Here is a 21625-nt window from a genome sequence, read left to right as displayed (position 1 = left end):
ATAAAATCCTGAATACTTCTCACAACAAAGATGGGTTAATGAAACTCAAGACTTAGAAAGTTTTCCTATGATTCAATAATCCATTCACTTTACCTTCTCTTTCCCATGAAACTTTTTAATAAAACATTTATCTGAGTAAGGGAAATGATTTGTTTCTTTGTACCTGGAAAAAAACCTAACTGGTGATTAAATGGACAGGAAGGAGAAAGAAAAGTTATCTCTTTTGTCTATTTAAAAATCCGGAAGTCTGTCCAATGAGTGAAAATCACCAGAAGTTGATAGACTTGAGAGCTGAAGACCTACTGTGAGCACAGCTGAAGAACTACTGTGAGCACAGCCAAGCCCAAGGGCTGTAAAAAAAAGAGACAATCACAGCAGCCCTTCTGTCAATCTTTTACACATATTATTTTGAAACTGGGGCACTAAAGCCAGCCACTCTGTGAAGCCACTTGGTGCTGCTTCTGCTTGGTCCTCAATTTGGGTCACCCACAGTTCTCCTGTATCTTCCGAAGCTTTGCCCTGTCAGTACATATCCCTTTAACACTGGCCTGGCAGCTAGAAAGTCAAGGTGAAAGGAATCTAGTCTTCTTATTTCTCAAGGAATGCTTTAATAATAATACAAAAAAAAGCTTGCAGCTTTCTTGCTCAGTTGTGTGGATGATATTAGACAAATACAATCTAAATAAAGTCTAGGGCAGCTCCATTGCCTTTTCTGTCTGTTAACATACTCAAGACTAAGATGAAACAAATAAGCCACCTTGCCTACCTCCAGAGACATTGAGCTGTACTGTAAATCTTTCTTGTCAGCTTTGATAAATTCAGCCCAGGGTTTTTGTATCTTGGATGCTCATACCCAAGAACCCCTTGCTTCCATGTAGTCCCCTGGGAGATTTTTAAAATATATATATTTTTTATTTAAAAATTATATGTATGTGTATGTACATGTGTCTGTTAGAGGGTGTACACATGTGAGTGCAGGTGTGCATTGGGTTCCCTGAAAGAATTCCTGGCACTATGAGCTGTGCAGTGTGGGTGCTGGGACCCAAATTCAGGTCCTCCCAGAAGAGCAGGGGGCGGTCTTATTCACCGAGCCATCGTTTCAGCCCCGCCCTCCCCGGGAAGGGTGTTCACGGTCCACATTCTGATTGTGGTCAGTTTCATGAGGAATGTGGTTTTTGAAATCTTCTTAAATAAAATTATCTGCTGTGTTTTCCTAGACTAAGGTAATTCTAGATTTCTTAGGGACTTCAAGTCCAGAAAGATACTCTAGCAACTGGCCTTTCAGTTGAGACCTGCAGGAAGGCCATATAAAGCACTGAGGAGGAGGAGGAGGAAGAGGAGGAAGAGGAGGAGGAGAAAGATGACGACGAAGAAGAGGAGGAGGAGGAGGATGGGAACCCAGGAGGATGAAGGAGGAGATGAGGAAAAAGGGAGGGAATGGGGGAAAGCAAACAGCAGTGGGAGAGGGAATTCATCATCTTTCTCTGTACCCGGAACAAGGGACTCTAGTTTAGGCCTTTTAGCGCTAAGCATTTTCCATGGCAGTTTGTCATGTGGAAGCTGTATTAGTTATTTTCAAGATCTTAATTCAGGAGTAAACTTTAAGAAACATTCTTGGGTATGTCAGCAGACAGAGACAGGTACGAAGCTGCCCGAGAGTGACTTAAATTATATTTGTCAAATATTTTCCACACAACTGAGCAAAAAAGCTGCAAGCTTTTTTATATTATTATTAAAAGCATTCCTTGAGAAATAAGAAGACTAGGTAGCAGGTGAAAAGGAGACTCAACCAAGCCAGAATATGTTACCAAAAAGAGTAAGAGACTAAAGCTCTGTGGCCAATGAAGTCAGCAGATGCGTATCTTCAGATGGTGACACTGGCAAAGATGTGGCTTGGGGACAGGGAGCAGACAGTCTCACGGCCTTCCCTGGCTGGCAGGGGCTGTAATACTTAGGTAGCACCAAGCCAAAGGATGAGCAAACAAACCAAATAAAATGAGTTCAGACAGAAACACTCCAGAGAGCCATCAACTGTGGGGCGATAGAACACAGATCAAATATTCCACCTAAATCTCATAGAAATGTACTGTAGCCAAGATCATCCTCAGAGGCCATTGCAACCCAGAGTGCTTTTCCTACTGGTGAATGACGAATGAGGGAAAACACGTCACGGTGAGAAGGGAGTCTCATGGCTAGAGCATGCAAATGCCGCTCGGAAGTCGTGTCAGAGCAGAACACGATGTTAAGATTTTACAACAGAGATAAGTGTAGTCTGGTCCTCCAGATACAGTGCAAATAATGCAGAATGGACAGATTTTTAAGATATTTGAAAAAAAATGATTGGTTTTTCTGGAACACACTCTGAACAGGAGATAAGTAAGATGAGGGGCGAAAGAAGTTAGAATGCATGCTGTAGACTGCCTTATGTCTGTAGGCAAGTTTAGACTCTGATGATAGATATGAGGAAAATTGCTAGAGTTTAAGAATGGCCTCAACCATAAAAAAATAAAATAAAATAAAATAAAATAAAATAAAATAAAATAAAATGAAACACTGGAGGCAAGACTGCCCAGTAATCTCTTTTATGTGCATGGGTATATAGTATGTGTCTTTGTATGGGAGCGTGTGGTATGTATATGTATGCAGTGTATATAAATATATATATGTATAGTGTATGTGTATATTATGTATGTGTGTGTGTATGCATGTGTGTGGGGTGTATTGTGTTGTATGTGTACGGCATGTATCTTCTGTGTGTATGCACATGTCCTGCAAGTGTTTCTGCATGTGTGCACGGGAGACAGAGTTAAATGTTGGTGGGTGCCTTTCTTGATTGTTCTCCACTTTAGTTTCGGAAAGAGGGTCTCCTGTTGAACCCAGAGCTCACTGTTGAAATAAATTATACTTAAGCACTGCAATTATATGCAGTAAAAATGCATTTTTTAAAGAACTATTATTAAGGATCTATGATGATTTTCTTGGTCTACCTTTATGACTAAATAGTAAAATAGTTAAAATTGCAGTAAAAGAAAATGAAATGACTTCAACTTACCCTGAATCACAGAAACAGCTCCATAGTCCTTGGCCATGACTCCAGAGTAAGCGATTAAACACCCGGTTGAAAATCCGGTATAAACTCAGCTCTTCAGCATCGGGGACCCTCCAGATTCTTGGAAGAACTGTACGGATACTTGATTTTACTATGTCCAAAACCTAGTGAAAAAAAAAGTGCTTAAAATCTACATGTACATCCTTGAGTCTAAAGTTCAAGATGCCTCTTTTTAGTGAACGGTGTGTGTCATCTCCTGTAGCACCGGCTGACCAAGAATTTCCTGTCACTGAAGCTGGCTTTGAGTTCCTGACTCCTGCTTCAGCCCCCTAGATGGTCATATTATGGGCATGAACCACCATGCTAGCTTGAATGTAAGAGATGCGTTTGTCCATGGAGAGATGAGGAGGGGGGAGAAGAGGGGAGGAAAGAGAGGGGAAGGAGGGGCGAGGAGGGCAAAACAGGAAGCAGCAGGGCAGAAGGGAGGGGAGAAGAGAGGGGGAGGAGGAAGAGGATGGAGAGGAAAACAGTAAGGGAAAGGAAGAAGAACTGAACAGAAATACAGACCAACGCTTTTGTGAAAGTCTGCTGGTCAGTGATGCTGCTGGAATAAGAAGAGAGTGACGAAACAAGTGGAGACCATAAAACAAATGCATCATGGGAAGATGACATGGTGTTGAACCCTTACTTCACTCAAACTACAAATCCCAACTCTAGAAGGATTTATATGTCAAGTGTAAAAAAAACAAAAAACAAAAACAAACAAAAAAAAACCATTAAAGTGTCAATGGACAAATACCTTTTAGACCCTGAGTGAGAAAAAGATTCCTTAAATTGTATAATGTCATGATCATATTAATAAAAAGAACCTGAAGTCATTAGAGATATCGTAAAGAAAAAGCCAGGTGTCATGGCATACTTGTGATCTCAGTCATGCAGAGTCAAGGACAGGCAGATCCCTGGAACTTACTGGCCAGGCAGCCTTGCCTCTGAGTTCAGTGAGAGGGTCTGTCTCAGAAACACAGGGTTAAATGGCTCAGTAGGTAAAGGAGCTTGTCCGCTATGGAAGTCTGCTGGCCTATGTTCACCTCCATGAAAGTGAAAGCAAAGAACCTGTTCCTCAGGTTTCTAAGCTCCACGTGTGCACAGCAGAGACATAGCCCCCAAAACACACACAGAATAAAAGCAAATGAAAAATAATTAAAAATAAGCTGAAGAGAAATAAGAAAGACTGATGATGTCCTCTGTTCCCCAGGAGTATGCATGTACATATGTAAACACAGTGGATAAAACACACACACATATATACGCACAGTAAGTCTCACACACACACACACACACATACACACACACACAGAGGAGGGGGGAAGTGGGGAATAAAAAAACAAGGAAATGATCAAATTACAAACAGAGATATTCAAGCATACATATCCAACAAGAAATTAATATCAAGAACATATGGAAAGCCCAATAAGATATTAATACAGATACCTGAAGACTAAAAAATTAAAACAAGCATTCCATAAAAAAGAAAATAAATATGTGCAATGAATATAAGAAATGAGGAGGTTGTATTCAGAGAAGAATTGTGAAGACACAGTTGTTCTCTACAGGAACAAACACGAATTGGAAAGAGTGGTGCCAATCACTTGTTTCTGTAGGTGCTAACTAAATATTAAGTGATATTAGCTGCTGCTGACCAAGTCAACTTCAAACAAACACACACCCATTCCGGCAGAACACCAGACCAGCCACAGGTCCTGACAGTGAAGTGTGTGGGCCACACAGTGGCTTCACTACCCTCTGTCCTGTTTCCATTACTGTGAAGTGGGGGAGGGGGCAGAAATGCACATCCTGTAGTGTGTTGGGGTGTGTCGCTTAAACACAGGAGACAGCAGAGAGGCGATGCAAGCCCACAAGAAAGCAGACCATGACAGACACTCTCCTGGATAATGAGTCCTTAATTACAAAGAGGATTGAAAAACACTCTCATATGAATTATTCACAATAATACTGATATGATATTCATATCAGGCATTGATTTAATTTATGCTGTTTTAAATTTCATTTAAGCTATTCATTTAATGCTTTGCTTTGCAATACTTAGTGCAGAAAGTAGGACTCACGACTGGTAGGTGCAATGTAAGAATAAATGAATGCTAACAGAAACATGGGAAAAATTTAAATCATTTCTCACTTTTCCTTTCCACTTTCTGTCAATATATTGATGAGCAATATAATGAGGCAAAATTCATAATTCAAGAATGAAAAATAAAAATGTACCCAACTAAAAGTTATCACAAGTTAGTCTCAAGAATAAATAGGAGTTATATAAAATAACCAAAATTGGAAAATGCTACTAATATTAAGGATTTAAACATTACCCTGCAACTATTTTTTTTACATTATATGAGACTTATTTGTCTTTCAAACAAAAAGGCATTTGAGTTTAAGAATGTATTCATTGCTTCTTTTTTAAATATGTCCTCTGGTGATCACGTGATTTACAAGAACCAAACAGGAGGGTAACCAGTGTAGGTAGCTGCCTGCCCTCTGCCACGCTGTGTGAAGCTTGCTGTTTAAGTGTATACCTTATTCTTAGTCTAGGGGGATGCTAAGAGCATGGCAGCCTAATATCCTAACCCATATATGCCTGTAAGCAAGGGACTTAGGGCCTGAGAAAGCTTCTATTCCACAGCTAACATTTCCCACTAATATGGACAGAACAAGGGCTGCACAAGCCGCACTGCCCAGGAAAGCTTTCCTAGCCTGGGAAGTCAGGGACCACCTGGTGAATGCAGATGCTTGCTCCTCTCTACAGAGCATCAATGGGAACTCACTCTCCTTGCTTTGAGTTTTCAAGAAGTGTCCTCTTAAGGAAGCTCTGGTCGTAGGAGAGGGGGTGGGTTAGAAAGATCCACTTGCATAGTTACATCCTCTTCAAAATTCTGAAACCTCACACAAGCATTCTGCTAACAAGAGCAGTCTACCTGGTCAGGCGTCATTTGGGGAGACAGCCTACTTGGCACTAACCCGTTGCATGGTCCCTCAATGGCTAGGTCTTCTTCTAACATCTGTCACCCGACTTTAACATCCCACTTGATTTGTAACAGAGAACTGATGCCCCATCCAGTCACACATTTACCTTGTCCCCAAAGGCTTAGGACAAGGTCTACCACTTACTGACTGCTTACGAAGTAAAACCTATTCAGATGAGGTTTTAAAAATCAGAGTTTAGACTTATTCTAGGCACATATGTGTATATTAAGACCTTAAATCCTCTCAAAAGTACTGTTGGTGCATGGCCCCCTTCTAAAAGCTCTGAGGCAGGAGTCCATGATCACCCACACTAATATTTCTTTAGGAAAAGATAAAAATAGCCAAAGCAAGGTAGAGAAAGAATACACCATTTCTTGTCAAATCATGGTCAGCAAGTGAGTTCAAGCAAGCTAGGCATCGCCATCAAATTATTAAGTAAAGTCTCAATTACTAAAACATGTTCGACCTTTTAAGTGACAAATCAGGCCCAGAACAGAAAGCTGGTTGAGATTGCAGACAGCACAGATCTCAGCATCTCCTAATGCTACTGCCCAGTTTTGTCTCCTCAAAGGCCAGCTAAGAGCACAAGCCTGGAGGGCAAGTCTGTCTGTCTCTTCTTAGGTTCTGATCCGTTTTAACAACGGAGGTTTGGGAAGACGGGTGGAATTATTGTGCAGACACCTCTCCCTTTGTGTCCATTGCACTTGGACTGGATTGCTTAAAGGCTGTGTGGATAAGGCAACAAACTTGCCACTGAAGTACCCACAGGAAGGCTGAGAGACTGTAGGCCAGAGATCAGACACAGACCAGGGTAAGAAAAACCTGTTCCATGTTCGGCTTGCAATATACCTTTGGATTCCTGGTATGCTCTTGTTCGAGAATACAAGGTAGGAGATGAAGGGGGGTTGTTGTTGTTATTGTTGTTGTTTTGGGTTTTGCTCTTGTTTATTGTGAGAGGTGGGCTCTCCTCTATACCGATGGCCTTAAACTCGTTATAGAGCTGAGGATAACAGTAAACTCATGGTTCTCCTGCCTCTACTGCCTGAGAGCTGAGATGACAGGCGCATGGTACCATGCCCAGCCTGGGATCAAAACCAGAGCTTTATGCAAGCTAGGCAAGCCGCTACTCACTGTGTTACGCCCCCAGGCCAGATGCTGAATAATTTCTGAGGTATAAGGATAAATGGCCAGCAAGGTGTCCTTGTGCCTGTCTGTGGGCCCAGGAGAAGCTAACGTGTAGAACTAAGTACCATTCCTTTATCACTATTCAAAGCATCCCAACCCAACATTAAACTCGCTGTGGGAATAGTAAATGGAAAATTCAGTGAATGGCAACGTTAATAAAGTAAAAAGATTTGTCTCTTTATGAAATATAGCACATCTGAAGGCATAAAATACACAGATAAATACATATTTTGCAATTGCAGATGCTGAATGACAAAATGCTCCATATGGCTGAGCAGTTGGTCCTAAATTAAAATAATGGCAAGAGGTGAAGATGGTTTTGAAGCAACATTAAAATCACTGTGTGCTGCACTAATGATGCGTGCAGCCACTGTGGCTACAGGGTAAAGGCATATTTGCTGACACAAAGTGAACTGCTCAGAACATCATCCTGTCAGCCCAAATGAAACTGAGAAACGGGAAAGAGCAGCTCTGAAACGCAAGCAGCAGCAGCAGCAGCAGCAGCTATGGTGGGTGTGAAAAAGGATGTTACCAGGAAGCACTGATAAACAAGGATCCGTTACAAACCCTAAAACAAACACAGATAGAACATGACAACATAACTGATTTCTCTCCACGCTCCCCCAATCTTGGTTCGTGCCTACATATGGCAACAGGGAATGTGCTTTTCAGAAAACTGGGCATTCTTCACAGCCCATCAACACAGCAGCACACTCATTCACATATACATACACATACACACACACACACACACACACACACACACACATATGCATGGAGCATCTGAAACACAGCTTTTGCAGAAAGCTAGGCTGCACAACTGCAGGCTTGCCACAATCTGATGTCAAATAAGAGTAGCTATTACACCTCCACCTGCTGAGTTTTCTCTTCAGTATTTATTTCTTGAGCACCAGCTCTTTATATTTTACACCCATTAAGGAAAATGTGAAGAAGGGAAGTTTTATTTCCAAGAAGCGGGGAGGTGGTGCAGGGGTGGGGTGAGCATGTCGGAGTCCCTTTGCTTGGCAATCTAAGCTCTGAATTTCACAGCACTCTAAAGAGCCATCAGCCATGTCCCTGTCCTGCCTGCCACCGGGAAGGTGAGATAAGTGCGTACTTCAACAGTGGCCTCAGACTGGAAGTACAAACACTAGGGCTGTGGCAATCCCTCCATAAATATCTGTAGAATTCATGTCTAAGTGAGAAATACACGAATGAACTTTCAAAACCCCTAACAGCACCTAGCTGAGTTCACCAACAGAACTGGCAACCAGTAGATGCTTGTCTAATTAAATAGCATACACCCCGTGTGACAGCCATGGATACAGGCAACTCAGACCAACCTGTTTTTGAAGAGTTTGGTCACCTGGTGCTCTTGCATTCAGGATCACCTATAATAGTCACCTACTGCCCAAGCCCTGCCTACGGTGCTCCCAATCAATAAGTGAGCAGAGCTCGGAGCACTTCTGCCTATTTGCAAGCCTCCGCCATGCGGTTTGTTCTACTCTCTCCATCAGCCTGGCCAACGCTTTCTTAGGATTCACTTACGTCTGAGGCCATTGACACCAGTCCACTCCTTCCATTCGCATGTGTCTGGCCTGTGCTATGGTTGAAATGCTCTCCCTGCCTCCCTCCGATCTCTCCCCTTTATCCCTCTTGGGTATTCCCCACGGAAACCTCCTTCACTTCTAATTATCCCTGCTTAACAACTGCCTCCCAGAGGAGCAGAGTGGCAGAGCTCTCTGATGGTGCTTGACTATTATCACAGCTGAAAGAATGATGCACCTGATTAATCCACATCTAATACGTTAATTAAATCTTTGGGTTTCTAAACAGGCGACAGATCATAATAGCTAAGTCTACATTCCATGGCTGACTTAACATTTCTGCTTTTTTTTTTTTTTTTTTTTTTTGTCTTGCCTTGTATGTTTCCTGCCTTTCTAAGGAAATAACACCAGATTAGACATGGGTCAATATGCTAAAGTCAAGAAGTCCTATTTATATCTCATTTCCACACATTCTATACAGACAAATTCTGCATACAAGGTTCATAGTGCACATAATTTTTCACTTTCACAGAAGAACTGTCAGCATCTGTAGCTACAGCTTCTATTAAGCCACTCAGCTACAATAAGGCTAGGAGCGTACCAAACCAAAACCTGTGTTTTCCTAAGCCCATGGCCTCTTTCCACCTCCTGACCCTGACTTCTCATGCCCCGTCCATAGCTGTCTTTTCAGCACATTTTGTCTTGTTATATTAGCTCTCTCGTTATCAAAAGAACATAGTTTAGTAATTTGGTACTCATTCCCCCAGAAATAAACTTGAAATAAAGACAAGATGGAGAAAAGTTACTCATATATTTGAACTTACAATATAGACAAATCAGTTAGGCACATTATAACACGTCCGAGTGATCCTTAACATGATAATTCAATACTTGTATTCCTGCCTGGGGTAAATTTTAAGATTTTTAGGTACTTAATTTCCATGCTCTGGATTAAGCAGAAAAAAAAAGTTTAAAATTTTGATTAAGACAATAAATCTTTTTTTACAATAAAACTCAGCGCCTCCCCCTCGTTGGCTGGTGTGAGAAAGTGCGTCCATGGAGTATGTTTGCCTGTGCTTCGTTTCACAGATACTGCTGAAAGAGCTATCAATTTGGCACAGTTACTTTTACAAAGACAGAAAATTCTACTCGACTTAAAACTCAGAGTCAAATGAAGACTTATGGGAGAGAGCTTAAAGCGGTCCTGCAGGAGAACGCCATCCCAAAATGATGGCTGCCGAGAGCACTTGTCCGCTGCTCTTCCAAGGTGGCCTCACCCCCCTCACTATCCTGAGAAATCAGAATCTGTCAGGCGGAAGCCTCCTGAAGAATAGGCTAGATGAGGAAAGAAAGGGAGTTGCTGTAACCGTGAGCCCAGCAAGAAGAATGAGTTGCACGTGTGGAATCCCAGGCCTTCTGCCCACAGCCTCTGTCCGGCACTTCTCAAGCGCATCCAGGCTTCTCTTGGCAAGATCAATGCTTCTCTAATTAAGAGCAGCCCATTTTATTCTTTGAATGCCAAGACATGAATTCTTCGGCCCAAAATAGAACCGTCTATTAAATTAGCCGTGTAGGAGAATGACTGTAACTGTTGAGCTAGCCATGAACTACGAGTTGTTATTAGCAGGCTTTTGTCCACAATAGGCACCTTATTTATCCTACTAGGTCTTAAAGGACATAGGAAATGTAATACCTTTGGGTGGTATTTGACCAAGGGAAGAAGCAAAGCAAGAACTCAAAGCGGAAGTAAAAGATGTACAAACCGAAAACAAAGATCAGGGACCTTACACTGGCACCACCGGCTCACTCCCTTAGACTGGCCTCTGAGCAACTCGTCCCTGAAGAATGCACAAGTGTTCTTACGGTAAGTTGGCATGAGGGAGATGGCATCATGGCATACGCATGTGCCAATAAATTCATAGGCAATTGATTATATCTACTTTTAAACTTCAAATTCCAGTAAGCATGACCCTTAAACATGTGGAATAATCCTTTCTGTCCACAGACGATCTTTTCAAGTATTTTGTACATTCATCCCATGTTTATTAGGCATTCTAGAGTGGATGTAGCTTAACAAATGTGTCTAGCAAACCTGCAGGTGACTACAGCAAGTGAGACATACTCACTTTGAGACAGGGTAAAGGGACCCATCTCTACCTGAGGTACTAGGGCCAAAGAGGGCCTCAAAGCTAAGGATGGCAAATGCTGCCAAGTGCCGATCCACAGCTGGTTTGAGCCCAGAGGCAAAAGCCTCCAAAGTGACAACTTAGGCCCATGCATCCCTGACCTCTAAAGACATGGAGTGGTTAGCCCTGGGTCTACTCCTAAGGCTGCAGCACTCACCAGGGCTGTCCAGCACTTGCAGAGGCTTTCCTTTCCTGCCCATGGGCTGCGGTGAGGGGTGGGGGGGTGGGGGGGGGGGGCAATCCCAGACAGATGGCCTTAAGGGCTTTTTAAAATTCCTAAATCTCTCACAGTAGGTAAATGGCCTGAAATGTCAAATAAGGAAACATAATCTGTGGTTTGGGAATCATATAGGTGACATAAAGAAGAAGGAATATTCTGGAGAACGGAGTATTGGGGCAGGAGGAAGGTTCTGGAGTCAAAGGGGTCTTCATCCACAGCTTTGCTTTAACTTCTAAATGTCTATATTCTTTTCTTCCATTTGCTTGTGCGTGGTGCCAGAGATTGCACCCAGAGCTCTGTGTACCTGGGCTACGTTTCTCAACCCATTTGCGTTTGTTATTTTGAGGCAGGTTCTTTACTAAGTTACCCAGGTTAAACTTTAACTTGCTCTAAGTCTTAGGCTGGACTTGAACTTGTGAGTCTCCTGCCCAAGCAGCTGAGATTAAAAGCCTGGGCTCACAGGGTCCTACCTCCTCTCCTTTATTTCTTTAGGACATGGAGCAAACCCACACCTCTGTTATTTAACCACCTTGCTCTCCACACACATGCCCATCTCTCTCAGCCACTCCTCCACTTGTAAAAAGATCATTGTAACTTGAAAAATACAGAAGTACATAAAGGAAAAGGGGAGAATGAGAGCAAATACCATCACTTGGTTCAGTAATCCTATCCTCTAGAAATAAGTCATAGTTTGGCACATAGTCCAAACAAATGAAAGTACTTTGAAATGGGATCTTACTATGCAACCCTGGCTAGCTAGAGCTTGCTATGTAGACAAGGCTTGCATGTGTAAGCTATTCAGCTGCCTTAACTCTTCAGTGTTGGAAGTATTGGGTATGCCACTACTTAAAAAAGAAAACTGATGCCAGATGGATAGGAAGACAGGCAGGCAGGCAGATGGGTGGACGGACAGACAGACAGACAGACAGACAGGTTAATTTCGAGGTAATACACTCATTAGTAGATTAAAATGGAAGTGTGTAGTACACTGTAACTTGTAACTTTAATACAGGATATATTTTTAGGTTGTTATCAAATGGAAAAGCTCACTGGATATTTTCACAGCCCTTCTAAGCAAAAAATGTTTTTATTTTGAAGAGGGCATCTTGTCTGTTTAGATCAACCCTGATAATGCAGAAACCAATAAAAATGACTGCCTCTAGCATTTAAATGAATTGAAACCATATTACAAATTCAATTCCGTGGTCACAGTAGCCACATTTCAAGTGTTTAAGAGCTTCCTGTGACTGATGACACTGTACATCACAGACAGAGGCCCTTCCCACCCTTGCAGAAAGCTGTCAGGGGCTGAGCTCTCTCTCCCCCCCGACCCCCCACCTCTCTCTCTCTGTCTCTCTGTCTCTCTGTCTCTCTGTCTGTCTGTCTGTCTGTCTCTCTCTCTCTCTCTCTCTCTCTCTCTCTCTCTCTCTCTCTCTCTCTCTCTCTCTCTCACACACACACACACACACACACACACATGCACATTAGCTGGATTTTTTTTTTATCTCATTTGTTCACCATTCAGGACGCATGAGTGAAACTGAGACAAGAAAAGAAGGCCACCTAAATCCAAAAGGCTCCCTCTGTTCCAACACAGACATGGTCCACTGGTTACAACAATCCCAGAATATCTCCAGGTATTTCAAAAGACAGACCAGAGAGCAAAGAGCATCTACCTCCCCTAGGCGCTGTGTTGAGTCTGTTTCTTGCTGTGTCCTTCACCCATGACAAAGAATGTTTTGTTATTTTATGACCTTGTTTGTTTCATAGGTCTTAAGGAACGAGCTTGAAATCTATATCCTACACAGACATGACTCTAGAACAGCCTATTCTGAATTGTTTGACTATTCTTGAATAGTCTCCAATCAAATACAACTAAGTTGTCGGGATGTACCAGGTCTTTTTAACCATAAACCTCACTGTGAACCAGTCAAGCTGCTTCTGGTAGTTGACTTCCATGAATAGCACTGTCATAAATGTTGACATATGGAAATCTTACCTATTACTGAGGATGGAAATCTACAGGACATGAGGCAAGAAATGGTTTTGCTGAGTCACAAGGCCATGAGCATCCATAATTTAATAGTACCGTGAGTGACCTTTCCGAAGAGTTAGACCACTGTACTCTCTGACAGTGGAGCAAAGGCCCTTTTAGCCATGCTAGTCCCACTGGTGGGAATTATCCATCTTATTAATTTCGCCAATATGATAGTTCTCAGTTGCTGTTGCTTCATCATTAGTGAGGCCAAGGATCTATTTCCATGCTAATTGGCTATTTGAAGATGCATTAAATCGTCTTTACACGGCCTTTTTATGCACTTTGCCATGTTACTTATTGGTGTTTGTAGACTAGTTTGCCTTTTGCTGATTGACTGGTAAGGATGATTGGTTTATTACTGTTGCTTTTCATTTTATGGGCACTAAATATCTATCTTCCTCAAACTCCCCCTCCCTGCCTGCTCAATAGCTCCCACACTGCCTGCGCAACACCTCCGAACTCAACACCCACCACCACCACCTGTTCAACTCATGCTTTTTGCCTTTAACTTGCTTTAAGATGTCTTTTACCATTTGTAAGTTTTTCGTTGGTTTTGGTTCTTTTGTTTTTTGAGATGCGGTTTCAGAATTGCCCAGACTGGTCCAGAACTCCCACCAGTCTTCCTGCCTTGGCTACTTGCACTCTGGGATTATAGGGAGGAACCACTACATCTGACTTTAAGTTTTCATATAACAATCTTTCAAGAATCTCTTTCAAGCCCTCTTGGTCAGGTCTTTTTAAAAATGTCATTTCCCAACTCTACGATTACAATCATCTTTTTGCATTTCCGCTGTCTTGATATTTTCCTTTGTTATATACAAAACTGTAACCTTCGTGGAATTTATTTTGAGTATGATAAGAAATAAGCTCCCTTTATTGTCTTGTAAAATAACCAATTGTGTCAACATCATTGTATTAGTGACCTTCTCGTTGCCTTGATGAAGTACCATGACCAAAAAAGAACTCATAAGAGGAGGAGGTTTTTCTGGCTTGTGGTCCATTATGATGGAGAGGGCCAAACTCAGTGGCTGAGCAGCCATGCATCCAGGGCTCACAATATGACTTAATAGTCTCTCTCTCTGTTGCCATCTCTGACACAGCCTCTGTCCATGGCAGGACAATGTGTAAAATTTGCCATCTGAGCTGGTGGACAACAGTTCACAGCAGTTTATTCAGATAAAAGTTGTCATCAGTGTCAAATTTCTTTTCCTTTCTTTCTTTTCTTTCTTTTTTGTTTGTTTTGTTTTTTGTTTTTTGAGACAGGGTTTCTCTGTGTAGCCTGGACTCACTTTGTAGACCAGGCTGGCCTTGAACTCACAGTGACCTGCCTGCCGCTGCCTCTGGAGTGCTGGGATTAAAGGCGTGTGCCACCATGCCTGGTCCAGTGGCAAATTTCAACTAATCTATCAATAAGTCATAGATTGGTCAAATGTTAGGTCGACTTCCTGAAGCAAGGTGGGAACTTCCCTGGCACTCCTGAGAAAGTGCTGTCTCCCGAAAAGCATCCCGGTACCTTAGAGAGGTCATGGAAGGTGACAGCCATCCCTGCCGCCCACTCTTCATGGCAGCTGTTACGTGCCTTTCGCTCTCTCCTCGGATCTCACTTTTTCCATCACACCCTGGGGCCCTTCATCTTCTCTCTGATTAGAGTAACTGCTCTTGGCTGAACCAGACCTCAGTTTACTGCCCCTTAGTGCCAGTCCTTCTTGCAGGCCACTGTCACCAATGCATAAATGAAAAGACACTTCATCTTTAAGGCAGAAAAGAAAACTTGCTAGCCTTATCCCTTGAAAAGCGTCTCCACCAGCTATGGCTTCTTTCTCTTTGATGCCCTCTAGCTGAATTCCCTACCGTTAAAGTCTTGCTCCATATCCCTCCTAGAAATTTGACTGTGGCCACTGCTAACCTCTATGTTTGCCCAAACAACGGACAGCTTGATGCTCAAGCCCTAGCAGCAACTTCCAGCACTGGTCAGTTATCAAGATCACTTCCCTTGGCTTCAGGGACAGCCAGCTCTTGTGGTTTTTCACACTACACCACCTCATAAAGTCGCCATCTGAGCCCTGACCACCTCTGTATCAATTGCCTTCCCAACAATAAAAACAAAGCATCATGCAAATAGACCATAAGTAAAATGCCTTCTACGGCCCGTGTGCGCATCCAGCTACTTCCCGCTCCATGATCTTTGTTCCTGATTTTGTTCCTGATTGCCTCTGCTGACACACCTGTTCACAGACACCTGCACGACTACATCGCTTCGCTCTCAACTGACTTCTTGTCCTCACTACCTAAGACCTTGTCTAAAACGTAAAAGGCGCCCAATATTTGTTGAAGACACGAGCGAATAGATGTTCACATATAAACTTGTTATGAATTTGACTAAACATTTTACCTCAATAAGCACATGAAGGGAAAGCGGGTTTAGAGTGTTCCTCACCTTCCGTTGTTTTACAGAGTCCAGTTTTATGAGCCAATATGAAGCCACTTTTGCTTTATAATGCTTCCAATTATCCATCATCTGCGGGGAAGAGACGGTAACAAATTTAATCTAGAATGCTCACCAAAAGTAGTAAATTAATGTGCTAGTTCAGATTGTGCTCATTTGTGCAGTGAAAGTGCTAGGAGACCACTTATAATAAAAATTCCACCATTAATAAAAAAATATACCTGCAAATATGCAGGCAAGCCAGAGGTTCTAAACCCAAACCGTTTTCTTCCTCTTCAATGAGAATAATATTACTCAATGAATAAAAGTCAGAAATCCCTAGACACATACATTTTAGAAAGAAATAAAACCCATAGATTTCCCATCTTTATTCATGGGCCTGTGTTACCCACATAGTAATAGTATATTGAATAATACATTAAAAGTTGGCCTATATTCAATGAGAATTCTACTCGTCCTTTCTTTGTATTACCTGTATATCTACAGAATTTCTCAGTATATATTCTAGCAATATATACTGTAGTGAACATTCAAGTCTGGAACACATCAGACATACAGCAAAGAATCTGATGTGTGACATTAAATTTTAATATGTTTCACTAATTGTATAAGCCTGACAATCTTCTTTATAGAATAACCACATTAGCCACATTTTCGTTCTCTCATTTTCTAATTAAAAAAATAGCAGACCTTAATGGGGCCGCAATGATAGCTCAGTGGTTAATAGCACTTGTTCCTCTTATAGAGGACTGGGGTTCAACTCCCAGCACCCACTTGGCAACACATAACTGTCCATAACACCTGTTTTAGGGGTTCTGATGCCTCCCTTGACCTCTGAGCAGTAGGTACACATGTGGTGCACACTCAAACATGCAGGAAAAATACTCATACAATAAAATAAATAAAAATTTTAAATAGTGCCATAAAAGACAGACAGAAAATGTTGTGCCTGCTGCAAAGTTACTGATTTTTTTTAATTATCAAAATAAGCAAAAACACTTCCAGACTGGTGATATGGCTCAGTGGACACAGGTGCCTGATGCTAAGTGTGGTAACTCAAGTTCAATCCCTGGGACATACATGGCGATAGGAAACAACTGACCCCCTCAAGGCACTTGTTCCTCTGACCTCTACATGTATGCCACGGCATGTGTGTACCTACATACATATACACAGAAAATAAATAAACGAGTGAATAAATAATAAATAAATAAATGTAATTTAAATTTTTTAAACATTTCTAGCACTATGCCTTACACACTATCTAAATTTCCTTTGGCTACCAGCAGCACCCTCACAAACAACATACGATTTTCACTTTTGAAAAACCTTATCATCACAAAATGCAAAACTGTTGGATTCTTTAGTATACTTATATAACAAAAATATGACGAGGTTATGAGTTTCTGCATCAAGAAACCTTTTTCTTGTATACACTTGTTTTATAAAGCACGGTGAGCAATAAAACAGCCCAATTCAAGCTGCTGTTTTTAATCTACGTATGACCACTAGATGGCGCCTTGTCTTCTGGGGAAGAAAAACAGGAAATCACAGCCCATCCCACCGGACCCAGCCCTAAACAATGTTTTATAGCGATGAATGATCTAAGTATGGGCATTTAGAAAGCGTGTTGGATGTAGAAGAGAAAGCTTGAGAGAAGACATGTTCTTTTACCAAACATTTCAGTGACCTTGGATTTCTGAGCTAGAAGCACATCCTGACTGCTGAGCCTCTGAACCGCTGCCGTTTCCAAACAGTCCACTGGGTGGCGCACGTGAAACTAACTCAGGCTGACTTTCAAAACATGATATTCCAGGTATCAGCTTTAAGTCTTCTTGACATTTTCTACCGGCCGCTACTATTTTCATCCTGTCTCTTCATCTTAGAGCTCTTCAGCTTAGTAAGGCTCTACATAGACGAGTTTATCCTGACATTTCTTTGATCATAAAGAAATTATTACTTGATGCTAACTATTCTCACTTGACAGCTTTATTATGTGATAAAATGTTCCTAATAACTAAAATTATTTCTTCTATGTTACAAAGATTCTGAAGGCTAAAAGTAACATCAATTAAACTCCCTATGCAATTAAGTACAATCGACCAAGGAACACATTTTTGTGTAGATGTACAGGACGCATGTGTGCATGTTCATGTATGTACAGTGCACATGTATGTTAGTGTGTATATGTGTGCATATGCATGCCCATGCATGCCTGTGGAGGTCAGAGTCAGTCTTGGCTGTCTTCCCTCAGGCACCAGTTACCTTGAGGTACTGAGACACAATCTCTCACTGGGATCTGGAGCTCATCAGGTACCCTGGGGTAACTGCTGTGAAACCCCAGGAGCCCTTCTTTCTCTGCCTTCCCATTGCTGAGACTGTGGGTACATGCTGCCATGCCAGCTCTTTCTGTTAGTGCCTGCCCTACAATTCCCCATGCTGGTCCAGCAAGTGCTGGACCGACAGAGCCATCGCCCCAGTGCCAGGAGATGCATTTGAATACTCAAGAAGTGAACAGATTTTCTGGGGACCTGGAGAGCATCGGATACTCACTTCTTCTATCATGAGCTCTGACTCTGCGTCTGACTTCCCAGGAAAGCGGATCCTCATGTCCTTGAGAACAAACAAGGTCTGATTTGTGAGGTCATCTTCCTGTTCTTTTGTTTTCAGTTGCCGCAAAGACTCGTTCTTAAATGTGAAAGAATACAGATATTGGGAGGGAATCTCATTCCATTGTGCCAGTAAAATTTAAAAGATATTTCTAGGTAAAAATGATGCACTTTTAATTTTCTAAATGAACTTTTTTTTTGCATTAAGCTTATTATTATTTGTAAAGTTATCTTTTATATTTACCCTTGGCTGTGTTTCATCTTGCTTAAGATATAAGCATTAACTATGAGTATTTTAAAAGAACTTCCCAACCTGTTTCATTTGCCACAAATTTGTGGTTTGGAACATAAAATTAGTCATTATTAGGAAGTGAATTAATCCATGTATATTTCCTGAGTTTCCCCCATCGGAAACATCAGTGTTAATGAAACGAGAGCTTTAAATAAGTCTCTGGTCTAGCTCCAGCAAAATATAATAAAACCACTGACTTCCTCAACTGTCAATTTCTCTATTTTATGCTGAATAGAGGAGACAACAAGCTAGTTTAATATACAGACAACATTCTAAAGAGCACTGTACCTAGGCTCTATAAGTAGAATTTAATTAGCTTTTAAACTATTAATCTATAGTTTCAAGAGATATTTTACATACACTAAATGTGCTTGTGTCTACAGACTCCATTAAGATATTGCAAAAGGCCATGCATTTACAAAATGCTTGCCAACATCATCATCCTTGTGCATCAGGAAATAGAATGGAGAGCATTGCTTCCTCATGCCCAACCTTGACTTCTGAGATATGGCGAGGCTCACCTTTTAGGAGCCCTTACTACACCGGAGCCTAGGAAACGGGAACAACATGACTTTTAACCGTCGTGACTGAATCACAGCAAGGATTGGGGGTTCTGCTCCTCACCCTGTCTCTCAGCAGATCCCTTCACCACCTATACCCTGAGTACAGTGTTTCCTGCAACCTTGGGAGGGCACACTCGCTCGGATAGCTTACCAACAGAGATTTGGTGGAGCTGCCGTCATTACTGCTGGGCAGGTATCTCATGTAGGAGGAGGAAGCACGGTTTAAGGAATGTGACCGAGATGCCGAAGTTGGTCGAGCTAATGGTATCACTTGATGAGAAGAAAAGGGGCGCACGTCCCCACTGGAAGGTGAGTGAGCAGAGATGGACCGAGGGCAGCTGACCGAACGCCTCATGGAATCTATCGACGATGGAGAAGTGCTGCCGTTAGTAAACTTTTCTCCCTATCAGGTCTCCATAGACTAATGATTAGACCAGGTGGTAGCTGGGTAACAAATGTCAAGGCCCACACACTGTCACAAAAAGAGAAGTGGGGAATCAATTCTTCAGTTTGAACAGAGAGCTTGGCACAGAACGGTTCTGGTGTATGAAGAACAGCTGTGCTGGCGAGATGCTGTAAACAGGACTTCAGTGCTAGGTTCTCAAAGCGTGATGTCAGAGAAACAGAAGGAAAGAGACTAATACTCAGGAGGCACTTGTGAGCACCCGGTCGTGCCTTGCCCCTTTATGTCACTCTCATAGAAACCTCTGTAAGAAGGGGTGTGTGTGTGTGTGTGTGTGTGTGTGTGTGTGTGTGTGTGTGTGTGTGTGTATTCATGTGTGTGAATACAGGGACACAAATGCCATGGCACACAGGCGGAGTCTGGAGGACAGCTTCAGGTTTCAGTCGTCACCTTTTGCCTTGTTTGAGACTCGGTTGCCTCATCATTTGGCCTTTATCGCTGTGGATGTAGACAAGTTGCCCCTCCCCCACCCCCACACACACCCAGAGTACAGGGGTTCTCCTGTCTCCACCTCCCAGTCTTGCCGTAGGAAGACAGGAATTGTACACATGCTGCCAAACCCAGCATTATCCGAGTTCTAGAATTTGAACCTAGGTCCTCACACTTGCACAGGAAGCATTTCACCCACAGAGCCATCTCCCTAGCCTGGAGAAGGAATTTCTGTTGTCTAGAACATCAGAAAAGGAGACTTCCCAGAGTCACACAGCAAGATGGTGGCCGACGTCAGCCACCACCTAAAGTCTTCACCATTGAATGCTAAAAGTCTCCACTTTTCACTGATGCCACAATGCTAACTACTAATCTTGGGTTAAAACTGGCTATTGGACTCTCTGTGTAGGTAGAGATTAACCACTTTAAAGCAAGGATCTCAGGAGGGAAGGAAAGGAGGACAGACAGTGGCCAGAGTAAACAGATAAGGAATAGAATTCAGGCCTCTGGTGGGAGTCACAGGACAAAAGAATAATATAAAGATTATTCTAGTGTAATTTGAATATAATTGGCTATTAAAAGACCTGCAGTAAGTTGATGGTCTTATACACACACACACACACACACACACACGAGACGGGGAGGGGGGAGGGAGAGAGAATTTTAATAGCAAAAGATTTGAGAGAAGAAAACAATGAAGTCAGGACTAGGACTGTTATCAGAATAAATATCTATGGAAGCCATCAAATATCTGCCCTTGTGCACTATGGTAACAGCGATGAAGGAGAAACAGTCTCTGGTAGCTGTGACTCGTGACCTGAAAAAAGAACTGCTCAACAGCATCAGCACTTTAGTCTTTTCTCCAGCTCATTTGTCCTGCGGATCCTCTATATTGGGCTTGTGCTCTGCTTGGAGAATATATCAATCTTCATTAATTAAGGAATTTTTTAAAAAGCACATGAAGCCAGGTTGCATACCCAAATCTCTCTCTTCATCAGCTGTTGAGAAGAACTGAAAGCTTCATAAGGTGATGGATATAAATGGTAGATTTAGGGGTGCACTTCTAAAAAGGTGAGTGTGTGGTGAATGTAGGATTGTTTCTCTATGTTCTGGAAAGCATAAAAAATATACACCACTCAAGCTTTAGGAGCCAGTGTTTAAAAACAAAAGTTTGCTGTAAGTATTAACTTTGCCCTGTACCTGTGGGGTGTGGCACTTTTTAACAGCACGCTGCATAGGAACATATCACTGGGCAGCCTACCTTTAAAAAAAATACTAGTTACAAAGGTTGCACCTTTAACATACAGCAATAACACAAATGTCATGTTTAAAAATAATAATAATTCTAAACCATTTGTTCCAAGCTACCTTGTGGTCAGCCTCCTTATAAGCCTAGGGCAAGAACCGAACAAGTAGACCCTGCTCATGGGGCAGAAGGAAAATGTCATTGTTTCAAGCCATCTCAGTTTCTTACTTTTCACCTACGCACCTGGAATTCAGAAAAGAAAACTACAGTGGTTATATTCACTGGTGGGACTGGGTAAGTAGAAAACACGGTT

At 42.1% G+C, this 21625-nt stretch overlaps 1 protein-coding gene across 3 annotated transcripts in view; it reads right to left on the bottom strand.

Moving 5' to 3' along the window:
• The window catches only part of TTLL7 (tubulin tyrosine ligase like 7), a 115270-nt gene that overhangs the window by 18389 nt on the left and 75256 nt on the right, over window positions 1-21625 (bottom strand). For all 3 annotated transcript variants that reach the window (XM_084757295.1, XM_084757294.1, XM_084757296.1), the window contains 4 exons: window positions 19326-19534; window positions 18264-18398; window positions 15702-15782; window positions 3053-3213 (listed from right to left, as the gene is read on the bottom strand). In XM_084757295.1, coding sequence (XP_084613421.1) covers window positions 3053-3213; window positions 15702-15782; window positions 18264-18398; window positions 19326-19534 — 586 coding nt within the window. The remainder of the gene's footprint in view (window positions 1-3052; window positions 3214-15701; window positions 15783-18263; window positions 18399-19325; window positions 19535-21625) is intronic.

The sequence above is a fragment of the Acomys minous genome, assembly GCF_964271855.1.
Source record: "Acomys minous genome assembly, chromosome: 14".
Classification (NCBI taxonomy): domain Eukaryota; kingdom Metazoa; phylum Chordata; class Mammalia; order Rodentia; family Muridae; genus Acomys; species Acomys minous.
Note: the sequence above shows the minus strand (reverse complement) of the source record. Positions and strands in the feature narration are given on the sequence as shown.